This window comes from Osmerus mordax, chromosome 5 (assembly GCF_038355195.1).
Source record: "Osmerus mordax isolate fOsmMor3 chromosome 5, fOsmMor3.pri, whole genome shotgun sequence".
Classification (NCBI taxonomy): Eukaryota; Metazoa; Chordata; class Actinopteri; order Osmeriformes; family Osmeridae; genus Osmerus; species Osmerus mordax.
Window position 1 is genome coordinate 14526935 of NC_090054.1, and position 19897 is coordinate 14546831.

Here is a 19897-nt window from a genome sequence, read left to right on the forward strand (position 1 = left end):
CCCTATATTTTATTTTTTAAATTGTTTGGTTCTAGGAATTAGTTTAACTATTGTACTTTTTTACTTAATTTAAGACCCGTATATGTTTATTGTTTGCACCTTCCTGCCACAGTAAATTCCGTGTTTGTGTAACATAGGCTACATGGCGAATAAACCGGATTCTGATGGAGATGGGAGAAGAAACCCACCCAAATTAGCTTCGGTTAAACAGGCGTGGGAGAACATTGCCACAATTGTTACAAATCATGTTCACATACATAGAGATTTCTCATGAAAATCTTTTTATAATCATTGAAAAAATGTAACACACCATAAATCAAAACAATGTAACGTAGCTTCGCAGAAAGAAGACCCTGGCCTCGCCAGCAGTGTGCACGGACCAAGCTTGCGCCCTTAAAATAGCATCTGAATAATGCGCCATTGACTTTAGACCACGTTTTTCCTGGTCAGTGGCGGAATTGTTTTTCAGAAACTGCAAAATAGCACCAGGGAACACACCTCCTTTTTCGCTGAACCACCCACGGGAGCGCAAGGTCATTTCGACGTGCATCTGTGGAGGGAAAAGTCAGCTTTGCGTCGAGTGCAAACTAGGAATGATACTTGCGTCGTTGACAAAGTCAATTGCGCTGGGTGCAAGATCGGGCCCGTACACTCGTACATGTTAAATCATATGCAACCATTCTTTTCTAAAAAGCTTCAAGTCACAATTTATCGGCATGCTGCTGCTAGCGGTTGCACCATTAACACATGGCCTACACATAAACATAAAACACACACACACACAATCTACACACAGACGTGCACAAAGCCACGTTCGAATACATCAGCATGCAGATGGTAAAGTTCCAGACACAACACTGCTCTCAACCTGCCATTGCAGCTTACTCTTCAGTGTTGCTTGTGTACCACTGTTACCATTTATCACTGTATCCATTTCCTTCTGTGGCCCCCGAAATTTCATTGGACAGTCTCATCGGACACAGAGGACACTGGGCTAACCCAATTGCTCTTCTCTCCTACAGTATTATGTCCACCTTCGAAGTTCAGTGTGCTCTGTCTGAGAAATCTTTGTATATTTCCTTACCTTTTCTATTCCTCTCCACCACGGTTAGAGGAGCACACACATCCAATATTTTGGCTTTTCACACACGCATTCTATTTTGCAGGCTAGCAGTTTGACTTTCCAGGTAATGGGATATATCTGTATGGAACAATGTCCATCAGAGGTAACACCGTTTTCCTGAACCTAATGGACCTCTTGCAGTACAGTAGGTAAAGTGTTTTTCCATATAGCAATACCCCCACTTCTCGCCCTCCCTCACTTCTTTTAAAGAATTATGTTTCGTTTTCAAAGATCTGGTCTGAGTCTCTGAAGCTTGTTACAGTATTACAGACTCTGAGCACTGGAAGGCCTCTCAGTCTGCACTTTGACTGATTAAAACTGCCTATACTATCCGAAACCCAATTTTAGGAAAGTTTCCAATTCATGACATCCATCCAATGCTGATCTGTGGTTCCTGAGAAATAATTACAAAGACAATCTCTTCAAAAGATTAGCGTTGTCCAATCATGATATAGGAAGTTCAAGGTTTGGTATTACATTGTACTTCTTCTTTAGACCCGGCTTGGCTACGTTTCACCCCAGTCATTTAGACACAGCCAGAGCACACTGACGTTAGTCACCAGATTGGATATGTACACTCCATTGTTCGGAATCCATTGGAGACTCACGCAGTCAAGCATGAGTGTGTCCTTGAGTGTAGTCTTTGTATGGCCTTAGTATTCAGCCAGTGGCCTGATGTGTAGAATGTACTAATGAAATTTGAAAATATTTAATAAGGCCGAGGTTAAGAGGCGATTTCCTGTGCAAACCAGACAGTGTGACTAAACTCACTGTGTCAAACCCTCTTAGCTGTTCTTACTTAATTAAGAAAACGGAGGGCGAGTCCACACGGCTAACGTTTGTTGTTGTTGTCCTCCATTGTGTTAGCCATATTAGCGATAAGGACATCCACCGAGTTCATGATGCCCTTGATGAAGCCATGTGAAGGACCTGTTAGACAGAATGACTCAGATGCAGTCACTGTCACCTCCACCGCTCGCCAGCCAACTCAACAAGCGTCGCTTAATTGCAGAGCCATATGCAGCGCCTGTCGGCATCAACAGAGCGACACAGTGTGATCAGGGAGCTGTAGTATTAATGAACGCTCATGCAGTGTTTACAAAGCTCATGCTTAGGAGAAGACTAGTGCTGAATGACTCAGATTTTTGTTCACTCAGTCCTGATGTAAAATAAGCTTCCTGTACAATGGGGGGGGGGGGTGAACCACCAATGTAACCCGGGTCAAAGTTGCGGAATCCTGAATGACATCCCCTGCTGTTTCCGTGGCGATGTTTTCCATGTAGGTAATGGTGGCGATGATGAGGAGTGGTAGTTGGCAAGGCAACAGTGCCCTGGTAGCACACAGCAGGGTTGGTGCTAATCTGCCAGGTCTTGTCAGCGTCACCATGACTCGGGCCCCGGGGCCGAGTGCTCGCTGACACCTCTGTGTGTCGTGCCCCTCAGCGCCGCGTCGCTCAACTGCTCTCATGTTGACACGGTGGCTGTCTGTTGCCCGTGGACCTGTCATTGTGTACGCACACAAACAAACAAACACACACACACTTTATTGAACTATCTCTCTCTCTCTCACACACACACACACAGACACTCTCTAACTGTCTCTATCTTTCTCACTGTCCCTCTCACTCTCACACACACACTATCTCACACTATTTCTCACACAGCGTCTATCACTCTAACTTTCTCTATCTCTCTCACTGTCTCTATGTCTCACTCTCTATCATCACCCTCTCTCTCTCTCTCTCTCCAAATCTCCTGCAGTTTTCTTGCCCTCTCATTATCTAGCCCTGCCTGTGGTATCTGAATATGGAGGGCTGCTCTATCCCAGCCCCATCTACCAGTCTCTGCACTATACATAATTGAATCCTGCAATCCACGCACTGGCTCCCACTCATTTACTGTCCTTGTATGGGGACGTCTGTCCTTTGTGTATTGACTTCACCCTGCTCTCATCCTCTGCATATCTCAGTTGGTTACAGACTGTTAAAGATCAAATTACGACTCTCGAAAGTTGCCTTGTCATTGTCCCATCGTTCCACTTCCAGGGGCTATGCAAAACAGGGTAATGGGAAGTAATGATTGAGGGGCCTCGAGTTTGAATTGGGGCCCAGAAAAATATGGATGTGCTCTGTACACAAACACACACTTAAATAATCAAACACACACACACATCTCTATGGAGTTCTCCGCCGCTAACCCCCCCAGGCAAAGCTACTTTAGTGCCAAACGGCTGCATGTCAATTCTCAGTGCTGTGGGGCAATTGTTTGCTAACAGGAATATGTATATAGTGTAGTTGGTGTGCTGAGCAGCTTCCTTTCGACATTCACCACTTCCAAGCTTCCAAGACATGCTGTATCTGAGCGCTGGCCTCCTTCCTCAACGGTCTCAGCCACACTGACACCAGCGCTTTTCGTTGTCTCATCTTCCAGAGACAAAGTTAGTCGCATCCAGCCTCACTGTTTAATGGCCAAAAACGGAATGAAATACGGCGCCAATGATATATATACGGCGTCAACGATCTATGGCGCCGTTGAACATGATCCAGTCTCGACTGTTACAAGAACCAGCCAACACCGGCACTACACATCAAGTCAAACTGTATCTGAGCATTGGCTTTCATTGGTTGGATAATTGGCTAATTGTTCATTTCCTTCTCCTTCATGTCAAGTTGTTCAGGCAACCTGAAGAGGCTGTGAAGGGCTCTTCTTTTCAATTACCTATTATTATTTATGCTAATTTACTTTTGACAGGCTTCAAGGCCCCAGGTGCCAGTGTGGTCTTGATTTGAGGCTGTTTTAAAGCACACACTGTGCAAAAAAAAGATATTTTCAACTTTAAGTTACCCTTGGACAGTCTTGTTCCAGACGACAAACTAAGCTTGCAATTTACATTTACATGTTGTCATTTAACAGACACTCTTATCCAGAGCGACTTGCAGTAAGTACAGGGACATTCCCCTGAGGTAAGTAGGGTGAAGTGCCTTGCCCAAGGACACAACGTCATTTGGCTTGGCCTGGAATCGAACCAACAACCTTCTGATTAATAGCCCGACTCCCTAACCACTCAGCCATCTGACCCCCAATGCAACCAGTAAAAGCTTCTGCTAAGGTTTTTTGGTTTTCTTAACTGCAGCACAGAGCTGACTGATTGTGCATACTAGTCTGTACACTTTATGTTCTCTTCAAAAGTCTGTTGACTGTCTAACAGACTCTGATCGTCATGGAACATGACGAACATGGAACATGTTATTAAATTTTTCAGCAACCAAGATGTTCTCAGATATTGTACACATATTCTTTGTCTTCCACGGACAAAGACGTTTTGATTCTTCATTTCCCCGTGTGAGTCAGCTACCCTCTGACCTTCATGTTTAGTATTGAAAATGTATTTCCTCTCTATTGTGTGAGCTGTCATGAATGCATTTTTATATCGATTCTTTAAGTCATTTTACAAGAGCCGGACGGTCTATAAAACAACCAGCAGCAAACCTAAAGTGATTCTCTGAATCTCAGTGACGGTGTTCTAGTTGCTGGCTGATGATGTTATTATTCATGACCATAAAACGCATGGAGTTCGCCAGGTCAAAAAAGACAACGGTGGTGAAAGGAAAGCACTGACACTTAAGGAAAGTACCGACATTTAAATATCCTTGTAATAACATTTAAACTGCAAGGACAACTCAATATCACCCAGCTACTCCTGAACGTTCTCTGGGTCTTTGACATTGACTATTTTTTGGGATTGTGTACAACGGAGCGGAACGCCCACAGATCTGGGTTCAACCAGTAGTTCTGCCGCATAGCTGTCAATGCTTTTTGTCTTCTGATATTGACTGTGTTGTGAAGTAAGCTTGTCTGAAAACGACACAGACAGGCGTACACACACGTTGAGAGTTGGAGGGGGGGGAAAATCATCCACACGACACATCAGGGACACGACATTATCAACTTAAATCTACCCTCAGTGACACTCAGTGACACACAAGCTAGTATTCAGCGCTATTTATGGCATCAGTCATTTCTATGGAGAGCAGTGTCAGACTTATCTACCCTGGATGTAGCAATGAATGCACTGTCACGCATGATCGTCAGCCCAGATTATTAGCTGTAACATTTAGCTTTTGTCTCACCGATCAAGGAAATTAGAGCCTGCGCTTGTCTCACTACAATAGCAGGGGCATTGAATATCAAGGACAGTGTGTGGGTGAGCTTTCTTAAGGTGACACTTGAAGACACACGAGACGTCTTTTCAGCCAAGATACGGCTCCTGTGTCGAGTAACACAATACGAAATTCGGTTTTGAACAGTCATTAATACATGCACTTCCACTTCGACAACACAAAACGTGTCATCGCATTTGACTTGGCTGTCCACGGGTGCCGAAAAGCCGAGGGGAGACTCTGTCATAATGTAGGTGACAGAGTTTTCTTTGTTCTGTGCAGAGTGATATTTGGTTGATTGATGTTTCCTCGTCATTCGCAGCTCGCTTTGGTGAAAAGTATCCGCTGAATGAATCATTCTTTTGGTTGTGCCCCCGCCCCCTCTCTCTCTTCCTCCGTCTCCCAGTTTCTCTCCCGTCAGTGAGCTGGCCCCCGTGGGGACCCGCGTGGGGACCATCCTGGCGGCCGCTGTAAACGAAACCATCTTCTACTCCATCGTGGAAGGGAACGAACGAGGTAAGTGGCGCCTGTTACGCTCCACCCCCCACCCCCCTGTCTGACAGGCCCGCCGAGGCAACTGTCCGCACTCCTGAAAATAGCACGCTCTTAAATAATCAGGACATTTCGGTGGAGTCTGTCATCAACGTTCTTGCTGGTGAAGTGGGGCCAATTAAGCCACACCATGCAGGCCTTTCTCTCAGGCCCCCTGATCATGCAGCGGCTAAGTGAGACCCAGGCAGGTCTGAATAACGTAGAGTGCACCGTGGGAAAGCAAAGGATTGGAGAGGTGTGCGAGGTCGGCTGTGGTCACAGAGCCAGGGGAGGGAGGAGGAGATGGAGGAGGCAGGGCCAATGATGAACACTATTGATTTCAACTCTTGTGAAGCGGCCAGCATGGAGGGACCTGATCTGGACTGAAGGAGCTGTGGTTGGGGCTGTGTGTATTAGTGTGTGTTTGTGTGTTTGCGTGTGTGTGTGTGTTGTTTTGGAAATTGGTTACCATGGAGTCAATAGGACGGTAGATTTGTCTTAGAAACAACAGAAAAGAAAATGGAATCAGATATCCTGTAGGTTACTGAACTAGGCATGAGTGCTGAAACAAAATTGTACCAATCACAGATGTTGTCATTGTTCTTGTAGCCATGTGTGTGCGTGTGTATGACTGTGTGTGTGTGTTTGTGTAAAGGTGAGAGAGAGACCCATAGAAAGAGAAGGAGAGGGATAAAGCAACCCTGCCTCTGTCTTCTTCCAGGTCACTTCAGAGTGAACAACCGGACAGGCGTGATCTCCACGGCGAAACCTCTGGATTACGAGAACATCACCAGCTATGTGCTCCGAGTCCAGGCAGACGCCATGTCCGTGGTCATGTCCAATCTGAGGGTGCCCTCCAAAAGTAAGTGGGTCAGTGAATGTGTGCGTGTCTGTCTTGGAGGAGGTTGGGAAGCAGCTCAACTGGCAAAGGGATATGCCATTGTCACTCTCTCACTCTCTGAATATATTTACATTCAGTCATTTAGCAGAAGCTCTTATCCAGAGCGACTTACAGTAAGCCCCCCCCCGAGGCAAGTAGGGTGAAGTGCCTTGCCCAAGGACACAACATCATTTGGCACGAACCGGCAACCTTATGAGTAATAGCCCAATTCCCTAACCGCTCAGCCATCTGACTCCCTGAATATGATAATAATGTGTCACCTATTGTGCTGGGATAAGAGGAGTTACTGTATGGAAGAAGCACATTAGAGATCATGTTAATGATTGTGATAATATCACTGCAATTTCATTGACACCACCTTTTATGCACCTCAACAATGCCTCGCGTGTGCACACACACACCAAATGCACACACTCACACACATGCGTGCACAATTCTGATCGATGTTGTGTACGTGTTGGAATGTGCTTGTCACAGAGAAAGAGTAGCCCATGCATGTAGGGTTGAAATTGCCTTGAGATCTCTGTATTTATCTTTGCAATTACCTTGAAGAAGATTAAAGCACCATATTATGAGAGTTTTCTTTATTAAAACTCGATTGAGTTGACATATTCAGAGCAGAACAGACGAGACTTGTCAGGTGAAGATTGCCGTGAAACATTACACCTAAAACACAGACACACACATGCCCCAGGGCAGACGTGCATACACAGTTAATAATACTGACTAAATGATTAGAATCAACACCATTTCCCCCGATACCTCCCTACCATGTCCCTAAATTAAAGTGCTCTCATTGCACACTCAAGAACTCATTGTGCCATTGCATCCATCCTTCCTCCGAATGAATCTGTTGTGTTTGTACTCACTCGAATTTAACGGAAATGTTAACCTCCCTAACTCGCAAGAAAAACACAGAGGAGAATAATAACCACTTTGGGATCGTGAGGGCGAGTGAGAGAGAGTTTTCGAGAGAGAGAGAGAGAGAGAGAGAGAGAGAGAGAGAGAGAGAGAGAGAGAGAGAGAGAGAGAGAGAGAGAGAGAGAGAGAGAGAGAGAGAGAGAGAGAGAGAGAGCAGTCCCCTCTCCCCTAGGGCAGTCCCTCTAGTCCTCACACTGGCATTGGTGCCTGTGATTTGATGTACTGTGTTTTTGTTTGTCCTATTCCCCTGGCGCGTCCTTAGCCCTACGCCACATGACTTTAAATTTCTGTGCCGCGCCAGACAGAAGAAAAATGGCCCTTGACAGTGCATATTTTTCACCCTAAACTGCAACGCTGCTAGGGTTGTTTTTCATTTTGTACATATTTGTGCATTACAGAGTGGAGGTGTAACTGAACAAGAGGTGTGTGTGTGTGTGGGGGGGGGGGGGTGTTCAGTTTCACCCGGCCCTCTCCCTGGAATAACCCTCGGAGTATGAATGGGAATGCTCTGACCATGGTTTTGCGACCCTTTCTTTGTTTGTTGTGTTGGTTTTACGATTCTCATGTCAGTGTTGTCAAAGCTGGGAGCTGAGAGTGCGTGTGTCTTGTCTCCCAGCCAACACAGCCAAGGTGTTCATCGAGGTGCGCGATGAGAACGATCACCCTCCGGTCTTCACCAGAAAACTCTACATTGGAGGCGTGGCGGAAGATACCAAGACCTTCACGTCTGTGCTGAAGATCATAGTAAGAGCATACCTGGACACACACACACACACATCCTCACACAAACCCGCACAGTCTTCCATACACACGCACCACACACCAGAGCGTGAGCACACATATGCGCCTACACAAATACAAACCCAGTCCCAATATCCTCGTCCCCCTAGCAGTTACAGAGTGTTCTCTGCAATCATGAAAATGTGTGGGGGAATCTATTCAATGCATTTCCGTATGTCTGTCCTTCCTGTCCACCTCTCTGTCCCCCCCTCTCTCTCTCCTCTCTGTCCTGGGGTGATTACAGCATGGAGCACTGTAATCCCATTGGGTCCGTCAGAGGTTGAAGAGACAGACCTGTCTGATTAGCAGCTGGTTCACGGGAAAGGGCATGTCTGTGAAACGCTGTCACGGTGATGTGGGTGACATGATTGGGGACACAACCACCAACACACGACAGAAACAAAGAGAGAAGCACCACAGTGGTTCTAGTATTCCAACTCCCTTGTGCCTCACCTTAACCAGGAGCTTGCTGTGCTCATCGATATGAGTCATAATTTAAACATCACATTGGAACCCTATAAAGTTACACACTATGAATCCTAATTAGACCACCGGGCTTGTCACAAGCTGAATTGGAGTCTGGATACAAGGTATCTTCAACATTCTGTCTGATGGGGCGAGGCTGATCCATAAGTAATCCTAGAGCCAGACTTCAAAAATAGCCAATATGAAATCTTAATTTACAATCTGTTGGCCTGGGTTTGATTTCACCTGGGGGCCGGATGACAGCACAGGAGGGATGATGGGAACTGGAGTCTTTGTGATATGTCGACCTTAATGCCAAATACTGTAGCACATTAGTGATCCTGTCTCTCTCCCTCTCACTTTCTTTCTCTCTTTCTCCATCTCAACCCCTGCCTCTCAAATTCTTGTTCTCTCTTCCCCTCGAAGCATTCCACTGTTCTGTTTCCGATGGCAACAGCTCTCCCTGCTCAGCTTGGCAGGTTGTTAGCGAGCATTGGGCTTGAGCAGAACTGAGCTCCTGTCATTGTTGGACTAGAGAGACATTTTTTTTTTTTTTTCATTTGGAAAGGGTAATGGGTACGTGTAGTCCGTTTTCTGACATTTAGTCATTTAGCAGACGCTCTTATCCAGAGCGACTTACAGTAAGTACAGGGACATTCCCCCAAGGCAAGTAGGGTGAAGTGCCTTGCCCAAGGACACAGCGTCAGTTGGCATGACCGGGAATCAAACTGGCAACCTTCGGATTACTAGCCCGATTCCCTCACCGCTCAGCCACCTGACTCCCTATTTCTGGCCATAATGATGACCAACTGTGTTTAACAATGAGTAGAGGATGTGAGTTATGAGTTACAAGGGGGTGCTCAGAATGGAGCTTGGTTCTATAGATTTGCTTCCGATCTCTGCCTCCACAGAAGCGACAGCCACACATTCTAACAAACAGGTTTGTTCCACGGTTCTATCTCTCTTCTGTTCAAGCTGGAAAGCAACGCCGTTCCAGTCTTCCAATTGTTTCCTTCAGAACTTTGTTATTTCCCTGCTCCCAACCCTTTCACGGCACAGTCCCCCGGCCAGCTTCATTTTTAAAACATTGACGCTTTTTACCATTTACAACAATGCTGATTTGCTTATTTTCCAAAGGCGTAGAATTAGCCTGACGTTGCATGAATGCCCTGTGCCAGTCTCCTGTGGCTCTGCCATTTAACGTGTCGTCTGAGCTCTCACCTGTCATCTTGTTATTGGTCTTAGTGTCATTCTCCACCGAGGGCGCCCTGATTGCATCGCAGTCAAAGAATTACCGGAAAATGTGTCTGATATCCTTTTATGGATTTAAAGCCAAGCGCCTGAGCTCTGCATAGATTAACCTAATCTACTGTCAAATCCCTCTTTAAATAGTTTGGGAGAGAGAGAGAAGGAGAATAGAGGATGATAACATTGTGGCACTGAGGTATATTTGGTGTGGAAGAGCTTCTACCTTCTCGGTAGGCGTCGGAGGGATCGCTCCACATGGTTCTTATCTGCTTCGTAGTTCAGCCTTCACATTAAGGAAGGGATTTGAAGTGTGGCATTGAGGTTTCCTGAGAGCAAGCGCTTTTGGGGATTTAAGTGTGTTTCCACTGCATTTTTTGTGGGAGTCAGGTGGCTGAACGGTGAGGGAATCGGGCTAGTAATCCGAAGGTTGCCAGTTCGATTCCCGGTCATGCAAACACATGCAAGGCACTTCACCCTACTTGCCTCGGGGGAATGTCCCTGTACTTACTGTAAGTCGCTCTGGATAAGAGCGTCTGCTAAATGACTAAATGTAAATTTTTAAGCATGCTATTTCTGCACATTTCTGAATGTGTGTGTGGGTTCATGCTTAGTTGCAGAATAATCATAATTCATGGGGAGAGTTTGTGTACTCAGTTGTAGTGGTGTCTGTGTGGATGAACTATAACAGGGAACTTCTCCTCAAAGTAGTATTGTCATTGGAGCTTGTTAGAATGGGGTCTGGGTTGTGAAGGTGTGTGAGCAGCGAAGTGAGGGTGAATATCTCATTTCCCTTAATGACAGGGCTGGGGCTGTCCTGTCACTGTCTGTCTCTTCCCATGCCCTCCCGCAATCCCGCCATCCCTCCTTCCCTCTCTCCCTCTGCCAATACCTGCAGAAAAAGAGGCATTGCGCCTATTAATCAATGTCACAGCGGACAGGCACTCTGAGAATTGATGCTCGTGTGTGTGCGCGCAGAGGCCGTAGTCTCTGTGCCCTATACTGTACCTGCCACCTCATTACAGAGATTCAAGTTCTCCCTCTGCTGGTGGACGGGGGGCTCTGCGGTCTTGTCCTCCAGGGAGTCTGGCTGAAGGATTATAGGGAGGGAGTATGTTAATAATGATCGTTTTTTGTGACACCCTATTTTTCCCTCCTGCGTGTTTGCGTGTGTGCGTGCGTGCGTGTTCCAGGCCACCGATGTGGACACGGGGAACTACAGCGCCATGGCGTACCGTCTGATCATCCCTCCCACGGCAGACGGCCAGGACAGCTTCGTGATCGAGCAGTACACGGGCATCATCAAGTCAGCCATCATGTTCCGCAACCTGCGCAGGTCCTACTATAAGTTTGAGGTCATAGCCACCGACAACTATGGAACAGGCCTCAGCAGTACTGCCGATGTGGTGGTGAGTTTTAGGTGTCTGTGAGGTGACACACACGCACACACACACACACAGACAAATCGACAAATCAGACCCCCCTATGAGTTTTACAGTGTCAGGGAAACTTTGCTGCTTTTCCAAATCAAGGCAAGTTCATTCACTGGGGAGCTGCATGGTGATAATGCATGTTTTGTCTTTTCGTAGACTGTCGAGTTTCCAATCTATTGAATTATTTAGACAAGCTACAACACAGGAGACAAAGTTATACATACTCCAGTGAACCCTCGATTTCCAGCTCCAATTAAATACAGAATAGAAAATGGTGTTTGGTTCTTGCTATAATTGATGTGTGTGTGTGTTTGTGTATAAATGAGTCCTGTCTGTATGCAGATACAAAGACACTCTCTTAATGTTAGTGGACTGCTTTTGGCTCCTACTACAGACTGTGGTATGACTGTGTGCAGCATGGGCATGTGCTTCTGTGAAATGTGTCGGGCAAACAAGCCTCTAATGAGAGGATGGATGGCTGGCTGGCTGGCTGACTGACAGGCTGGCTGCCTGACAGGCTGGCTGACTGACAGGCTGGCTGCCTGACAGGCTGGCTGGCTGGCTGGCTGACTGACAGGCTGGCTGCCTGACAGGCTGGCTGGCTGACTGACTAGGTAGCTGGGTGGCTGACTGGCTGTGAGGGGAAGCAGCCTAGCCATGAAGTTGGTTCATTTTCAAGAGGAAAGTAAATTACACAGGGGACCACATTAGTGATTTTCCCACACTGCACAGGGGTACAGTAGTTCCCCTTTGCACCCTATGTGCCGGCAAAAATGAGCCGCTGTTAAATTCAGCTGTTTGGCACCCATACCAACAGATGATGAAGGGCCTCTATTTTCCTGCGAGGGAAGGGCTAAGCACGAGTTGACCGAATGTTGCCTTTCTCTCCCTTTCAGGTGTCAGTGGTAAACGCGCTGGATATGCAGGTGGTGGTCTCCAACGTCCCTCCCACTGTGGTAGAGGAGAATAGAGAGCAGCTCATTGGGTAAGACTACCTCCAAGATGCTTTTGTATGGTTGAAATAAAGAGTTCAGTACTGCACAAACAGCGGGAACAATATTTCTTATTTCCATTTTAACTTCTGCACCAGTGCAGATTCCTATTTTATGAGAGAAGGGCATTGTTACATCGGCGCATTGTTACTCTGAGAGTTTTTAAGAAACCCCAGGACTTACAAACTTTTATTGAGTCATACAAACCCATTTCGAGAAATTCTGCAGGTGTGCTTGTTATTTTCACAATGGGATTAAGACATTTTTGCTGTGCTCAATTTTCCAGCATCATTCAACCCCCCATATTTTCTTTATTTCATTTTCTCCTGATAGCTGTGTATAGTTTGTTTGTCCCGCAAATACTCCAGATGCCTGTTTTGAGTTTTTCCATCCCATTCTTGATGTGGAGTCATGGTTTCGCATTAGTCCAATAGACAAGGTGATTTGCCCCTAAATCACAACTCCTTTTACATGCTGCATTTCACCTGTAGGGAAACCAAATAAATGGGACAGGTTATAGTGGCAAAGCAGAGCAGAATATAAATGTACTAATGTTTAGGACTGTATGGGGTGGACTGGGTTTGTCTGTTAAGTCGTCTCCAACCAGGCATGGAGTCCCTGCATGATAGAAGTGAAGCCGAACGGAAGATAGGTTTCTGTGAAGACGTGCCTGTGGGAGATCTGTGCTTCTACCCTCCAAGCCCACCGAGTGTGTTGACTCTCTCTTTATCCCTTGATTGGGCTGTTAGTATGACAGATTGGCCAGCCAGACAGTCCATCTACCTGTGCATAACAGCTGACTTAGCGTGTGATTAGGAGGGCAGAACCATCATCTCCAGGCAATGGGGCACCAAAGCTGTTAGAGTAATGAGTCCCTCCTAAAAAGTAATTTTCATTAGTGGTTTTACAGTCTGTGCTTTGCTTATCCCTCCGCTTCGACTGACTGATTCTTCAACCCCTGAAGTTTCCTCCAGGCTTTGACCATACATTCATTAATCATGTGAGGAGGGATGGGTATTGATGTGACGCTGGAGGGAGTGGTCCTCAGTGCTAGCGGCTGTTTCGGGGTTGTGACCTGCCTGCCTGCTTATCGTCCCTGGCACTTTGCTCACAGTGGGCTTCTCTACGGGCTGTGGAGCTCAAGTGGCGATTTGGTCTGACTCTGATATTGAAAGCTTCTGGTTTCGTTTCCAAAGAAAGCTCTTGACTAAACCTATATTTTTGGTTCAATATTGCTAGATTGAAGCAGTGGTGAAGACAAGCCTATAGAGAGAGCCTTGGTGGTGCCCACCTACCTGAATTGTTTATGTACTGGATGTCTTGTCAAGTCAAAGCTTTCATGCTTTCAGAGGATAACAAAATACTGGCTGTTGTTGGAGACACAAAAAGGATGTAATCGTCCAACGGCAAAAGCTTCTGCAAATCACCCAGGCAAAGGGAGGGATTTGCTAACTAAACAATACGTGATGTACTCCTACTAAACCATAGCCCTTTTTATACAGATACAAATATATCCCGCAATTTTGCCTCGAAGAAGACCCGCCATTATGCTGGTCTTGCTTGTTTGCACTGAACCCAACTAAGGCTGGCATAATGCCACCCCATGTGGGCATGAAGGCATTTCGGAATATGAACTGCAAAGTCATCGTCATTGCTAGTGTGTGTAGTCCCGCAATGCCAACAGTCCCTGTTTCACAGGAGTCAATACAGCCCCTGTGATCCCCCCATTCCGTGTTCATACCTGATACACAGAGGCAGCATTAAACCTCAACCTTCCTGGCTTTTACAGGCTGTGCAAGGGGGGTTCATGATCATAGCTGTTTATTCATTTGACAGTGATGGCCATAGAGAACTTTTACATCAACGTTTTGGTCTTGGTTTCATATACACTGATCTCTCACCTTCTGGTTGACCCTTTGAACCTTTCTAGGATCCTTGAGCGCTATGTTCAGGACCAGATCCCAGGCGCCAAGGTGATCGTGGAGGCCATCGGGCCTCGTCGTCATGGAGATGGGTACGAGCTCGAGGACTACACAAAGTCAGACCTGATGGTGTATGCCATCGACCCTCTGACCAACAGGGCCATCTCTCGCCAGGAGCTCTTCAAGTGAGTCACGTTGCAGGATGGGATGTTCAGAACCCTCTCATTGTTTCTGTCTACAGATGGGTGTTTCGTTCTCGCGTGCCACACAAATACTCCATGCTCTACTTCACTCACTCCCTCCCTCCTGAGGGAGTGAGTCAGCAAATGCACTTTCTCTCTACTCTCTTATTCTCTCGAATTTCCCCTCTTGTTCCTCTCCTTCTCTCTGTATTTTCATCATTTCGGTCTCTCTCAATCTCTCTTTCTGCTTGGATTCCTCTCCTCTGGATTCCCAGGGCAGTTCATACCACCAAAGGCTCAAATTCCCCTACAGGTGAACTAGATATCATCAGTCATTCAGCAAAACGGGCGAACGAACCAAGAGAAAGAGGGAAAGTAAGCAAGAGAAACAGTGGCAGTTGCAAAGCACAGAGAAGGAGCTGGGGGGTGGGGCTTTTCAATCAATCCGGCAAAGCCTGTCGTGCTGTGTCCCCAGAGTTTGCTCAAACACACACTGGAGAAATGCCAGCTGTGTGTTTCAGCTGGCAGCAGCGGGGGGGGGGGGGGGGGGGGGGGGGGGGGGGGGGATGGGTGGAGCTGGGGTTCTCTTCCTACACAGGTAAAACACTGTTCTACCACCCAGGGGCCATGTCCAAATGTCGTTCACTGGCGCCCCACAGAAAGCTGCCTCTCCCACGGGTGTCCTCACCCTGCTAGAGGAGAAAGCAGTATTGTCAAACCCAGTTGGAGAAAGACGATGAAACACGGCCCACTGTCCTGCCTGAGGAGACCACGCCTCACGCAGCCCAGAGCCCCCTCACCCCCATCCTCACCCCCTTTCTCCTCTCAGAACAGGTGGTTCCATGCCGGTGTAATCCACCCCTCTATCCATCTGTGTGGTTTCCCAGTTCAGAAGGACTCCCCAACCTCCTGCTAACCCCCACCCCCTTCGTTCCTTCAAGACGTCACTGGTTATATTTTATTTCCCTGTTGAAAGCGGAATCCAGACAAAGGTGCGTAACGTGCCGTGATACTGCTCCTCACCGACGGCTGTCGGAGTTAATCGGAACCCCATCATCTCTCTACCCCCGGCCCCTCAGTGGAGTGGCCCAATTCCTCTTTGCCCGCACCTGCCGCTTGTTTGGTCGTAAAGTGCCTGGAAAGCGGCACTCTCATCACAGGTGGCAGCTTTGTAGAGAGCCATTGGTAAGGGTAACCCCCACCCCCCACCTCCCACCGACCCGCTTTATTGTTGCTTTAATAAGCCCCCCATCCTCACCACCACTTCCAGAACCCCTACCACTACCATGAGAGCTAGCTGTAAAGGATGAGGCAGTGGGGGGCTGGAGGCCGGGCCAGAGAGGAGAGGAAAAAGCAGTTTGTTCATGCCGTTCTCGCCTGACACTGCCCGAGGTAATCGCATGTTGTATTTATGCGGTGCGGGCTGACAGCTAAGGCAGAGAAAAGATTGTGTGGATAGTGGGGGGAGAGAAGGCGTACTGGTGGTGAGATGATGTTCTGTGCGTGTGTCCTCAAGCCACCTTGAGTGCTGTATCGTTGCCTAAATGAGGAAGGTTGTCTCCGGAGAGGCGGGCGTCTGGAGGACCGTGAACGATCTCCCCCTGCGGTCGCTCTCCCTGCCTTAGCACATGGAGACGTGGTCTGGGTGGGAGGAGGACACTGACTGGGACTAAATCACAAGATATCCAGTTGTTAAAAAAAACAACGCCAAAAATGACTAATACTTTTGTTCTGGGAGGAATGGTACAGAAATACTATGAGCTTAAACCATTAGCAATGACACATACTTCTGGGCCTGTCAGTTGTTGGCTAAGTGTCCCCATGCTTTTTCTAGGTTCCTGGATGGGAAGCTGTTGGACATCAACAAGGAGTTCCAGCCCTACCTGGGCCTGGGGGGACGCATCCTGGAGATCCGGCAGCCCGACATTGTGGCCAGCGTGAAGAAGGCAGCCCAGGCTGTGGGCTACACCGAGGGGGCCCTGCTCGCCCTCGCCATCATCATCATCCTCTGCTGCATCCCCGCCATCCTCATCGTCATGGTCACCTACAAACAGTGAGTGCTGCAGGCAATCAACCGTTGCCGTGGTGATCGCCGGCGGTCTGTAACTGGCCGCCGTGTCCTTGTAGACGCGCGAATGCCTTGTTTTCGTTAGAGAGCCTGGGCTCGCCTTCAAATGTTGGAGATGGGGCCTTAGTCCTCACTGAGGGGACTCCCCTTACCCATCTGTGGTTTGTTGATGCTGTGGAATAGTGTGTGGGAACAAGTATTAATTTCTCTCTCTCTCACTCTCTCTCTCTCTCTCTCTCTCTCTCTCTCTCTCTCTCTCTCTCTCTCTCTCTCTCTCTCTCTATTTCTATGGTTTTCTAATTAGCCATGCTAACTGCGTACACTGTCGGGCTAATCTCGCTGTTGATGCTCTGTGAAAGCAGATTAATTAACACTGGTTTGTGATAAATATCCACAGCCAATTGTGACGGTCACAGTGCATCTTCATGCCTCCGATCCCCCATCACTTAGCACACACACACACACACACACACACGCACCCACCGCTCCACAAACCACTTCCAGCACGGCACATAGGCGCAGGTGGACTGTCCTACGAGGTCCCATTCACCGTGGCGGTTCTAATTCATGTGGAAAATAGAGGGGTCGTAAAACACTGACAAGTGTGGCGACGGCGGCAGAGTTGGGTTGAGCCTTCTGTGCGACGGGCTTTGGACCCGCTGAGTGTGTTACGTAAACACTGATGCCCGGGTGTTGTTTATACACAGCCGATGTGGCACAACAGTTGCCCTGAACAAAACACACAGATGCTAGTCACAGCAGATGGCTGCTAATGGTCACATTAGCCCCCCCGCACAATACCACCCACCCACAGACACACACCAGAACAGCAGCTAGCATTTTTGTGGAGAGGGTGGGGGGGGGGGGGGGGGGGGTGTTGGGAAAAAGATGGTTTGATATGGGAGGTCATTTTAGGTCACTTCTTTTTTTCATGTTTACATAGAAACACATCCATTGAGATGGACATGGTTGTTTCTGGGGAGCTAAATCTAAGATACACATCAAGTCAACCAGAGTGGTTTAGAGAGCATTGGGTCAAAAAGAGGTTAAACTGCACAGCCCCTGGGATGGTGTCTGGTGTAGTCAGCGCCAAGCTGATGGGAAGGGGTCGTGGCATCCCACCCCCCCACCCCCCACCTGTGTAACAGCGGTGATGCCCAATGCAGAAATTCGCTTTCAGCTTCTCTGTTCCTCTTCCTCATCACCAGCTTCTATCTGATGGACTTATATCACACTCTGTAGGTAATTGCAGTTTGTTTTGGACCACAAATTGTAGGAACCTCAGAGAAAAAGTATTGAAAGAAAGAGAAAGAAAGGTTGTATTGAGTTTCATTTGTTTGTAGATTTCAGAGATACAGCAGGAGAGTATTTGGTATTAAAAGCAGAACTGAACTTGTCGCCAAGGCCTCCAGAGGTGAGATAGGCTGAGATGTATGATAAGAGTCCTTATCTAGGACCTGGATGTTATCTCAAGAAGTTGAAAAGGACTGCATGAATGATACACATTGTTTTACCAAGAGCAATGTGTTTTTCAAAAGGGCCTCAACAATCCGCAGCATTACAACGACATTGATTCGGAAGCTTGCCAAGACTCTTTACTATTCCAAATTAAATGTATGATTTTCATTGAATTCTTATTTATACTATGGGAGCCGAATAATTGTGTAACCTGGATCTTCTTGTGTTTTTCTCTTCTCTTTCCTTTTGTCCACTCTCTCCACCTCTACTCTTGCCGATTGCAAAACCATCCATCAGATTCAAAGAGTAAGTTACTATTTATGTGGTCTGAGAGATCATTTTCTTGTGGTTTGCTGTGTTCATGCAAATCACCTATAGGATTTGTTACTGACTACTCCTTTAAGAATGAAGAGAGAACATGATAAATGTTTTGGGTAAAATGCTTTCATAAATACGGCTGAATGACACGTGCAGAATCATAAGAAGTTCAGTCATATTGTCATGGGAACTGACCGATGAAATAAACCATGAAAAAGAACAAAGACAAACAATGAGTTGAGTTGTCTTCCAACAACTCAAACTGATTAAACGTATTGACGTTCCACAGGAGACAAGCAGAGTGTGCCAAGACTGCCAGGATCCAGAGGGCCCTGCCACCAGGAGCCAAGGTCCCGCCTGCTTCTGCCAACCTGTACGAGGAGCTGGGGGACAGCAGCGTGTGAGTAACCTGGACGCTCTGCCTCCTGACCAACCCCTGCTTCTGTGCCGAGACAGGCTGTCCAGACTCGTGACCCAGGACAACCCTGTGTCACAGCAGCCCTGCCCACCCTGTGGTACAGTAGAGGAGGTGGAAATGAGACAAGGTGTTTTTACCAGTGTCGCTACGGTGCGGTATTCAGCAATGTCCGGTAGCTTGAAACAGAAGGTCATCACACCTTGGGCTCTTGGGATTCCGGGTCGAGCCTATCACAGCCCAGCTGTTTTTGAGGGTGTGGGTCGAGCCTATCACAGCCCAGCTGTTAATGAGGGTCTGGGTCTAGCCTATCATAGCCTAGCTGTTATTGGGGTTCAATGTCTAGTCTATTGTAGTCCGCTCTTGAGGAGGGTCGGAGTCTATTCCCTTTCCAATTAGACTGCAGATGGGTTTCAGCACAGACTACAGTACTTTCAAGGTGAGACTGTTTATTGAGGCTCTCATAAAAAAAAGAGGCCAAGATTTACTAGCTACAGAGCTCACCGCATCTGGCCCGTCTTTTGTTGGGTAATTGATTTTGCGGTAAATTACTTTTTCTCTTTCCCAGTGTTGGCCTATTATCTTTGTTGACTGGCTCAGCAGCTCAATGATTTCTGAATGTGTTTCCATTAACACAATCCGATTGCGCCTTTCATGTTAAATACAATCCTAAAAGGTGCAATGAAATGTTAATGTTTTTAGATTAAACAAGATAGAATCAGTAAAAGCCCCCTATGGTGAGGTTATTTTGATGTAATGCATTCTAAGACGATTGCCCTACTACCTTAATGGTGTCTGATTTTATATGTTTCCACATAACAATGTGATAATGGAAATGTAACGTTAGGTTAGAAAGGGTCTTCATTTTACTGAAGCTGTTGACAAATAGTCAGCATGTGGCAGAAGCGTTCAATTTGCCCACGATAGCAGAGCTCTCTCAGGGAAAAAAAACAAACAATGGTCTTTTATTTGGGGGCTTTTTT

At 47.2% G+C, this 19897-nt stretch overlaps 1 protein-coding gene across 1 annotated transcript in view; it reads left to right on the forward strand.

The window, feature by feature from the left end:
- Window positions 1-19897, forward strand: part of LOC136942904 (protocadherin-15-like) — a 97335-nt gene that overhangs the window by 65526 nt on the left and 11912 nt on the right. Inside the window, 9 exon segments of the mRNA XM_067235951.1 lie at window positions 5690-5799; window positions 6536-6676; window positions 8253-8380; window positions 11320-11535; window positions 12456-12544; window positions 14482-14658; window positions 16490-16708; window positions 18479-18487; window positions 18789-18899. Of these exon segments, the coding sequence (XP_067092052.1) occupies window positions 5690-5799; window positions 6536-6676; window positions 8253-8380; window positions 11320-11535; window positions 12456-12544; window positions 14482-14658; window positions 16490-16708; window positions 18479-18487; window positions 18789-18899 (1200 nt within the window).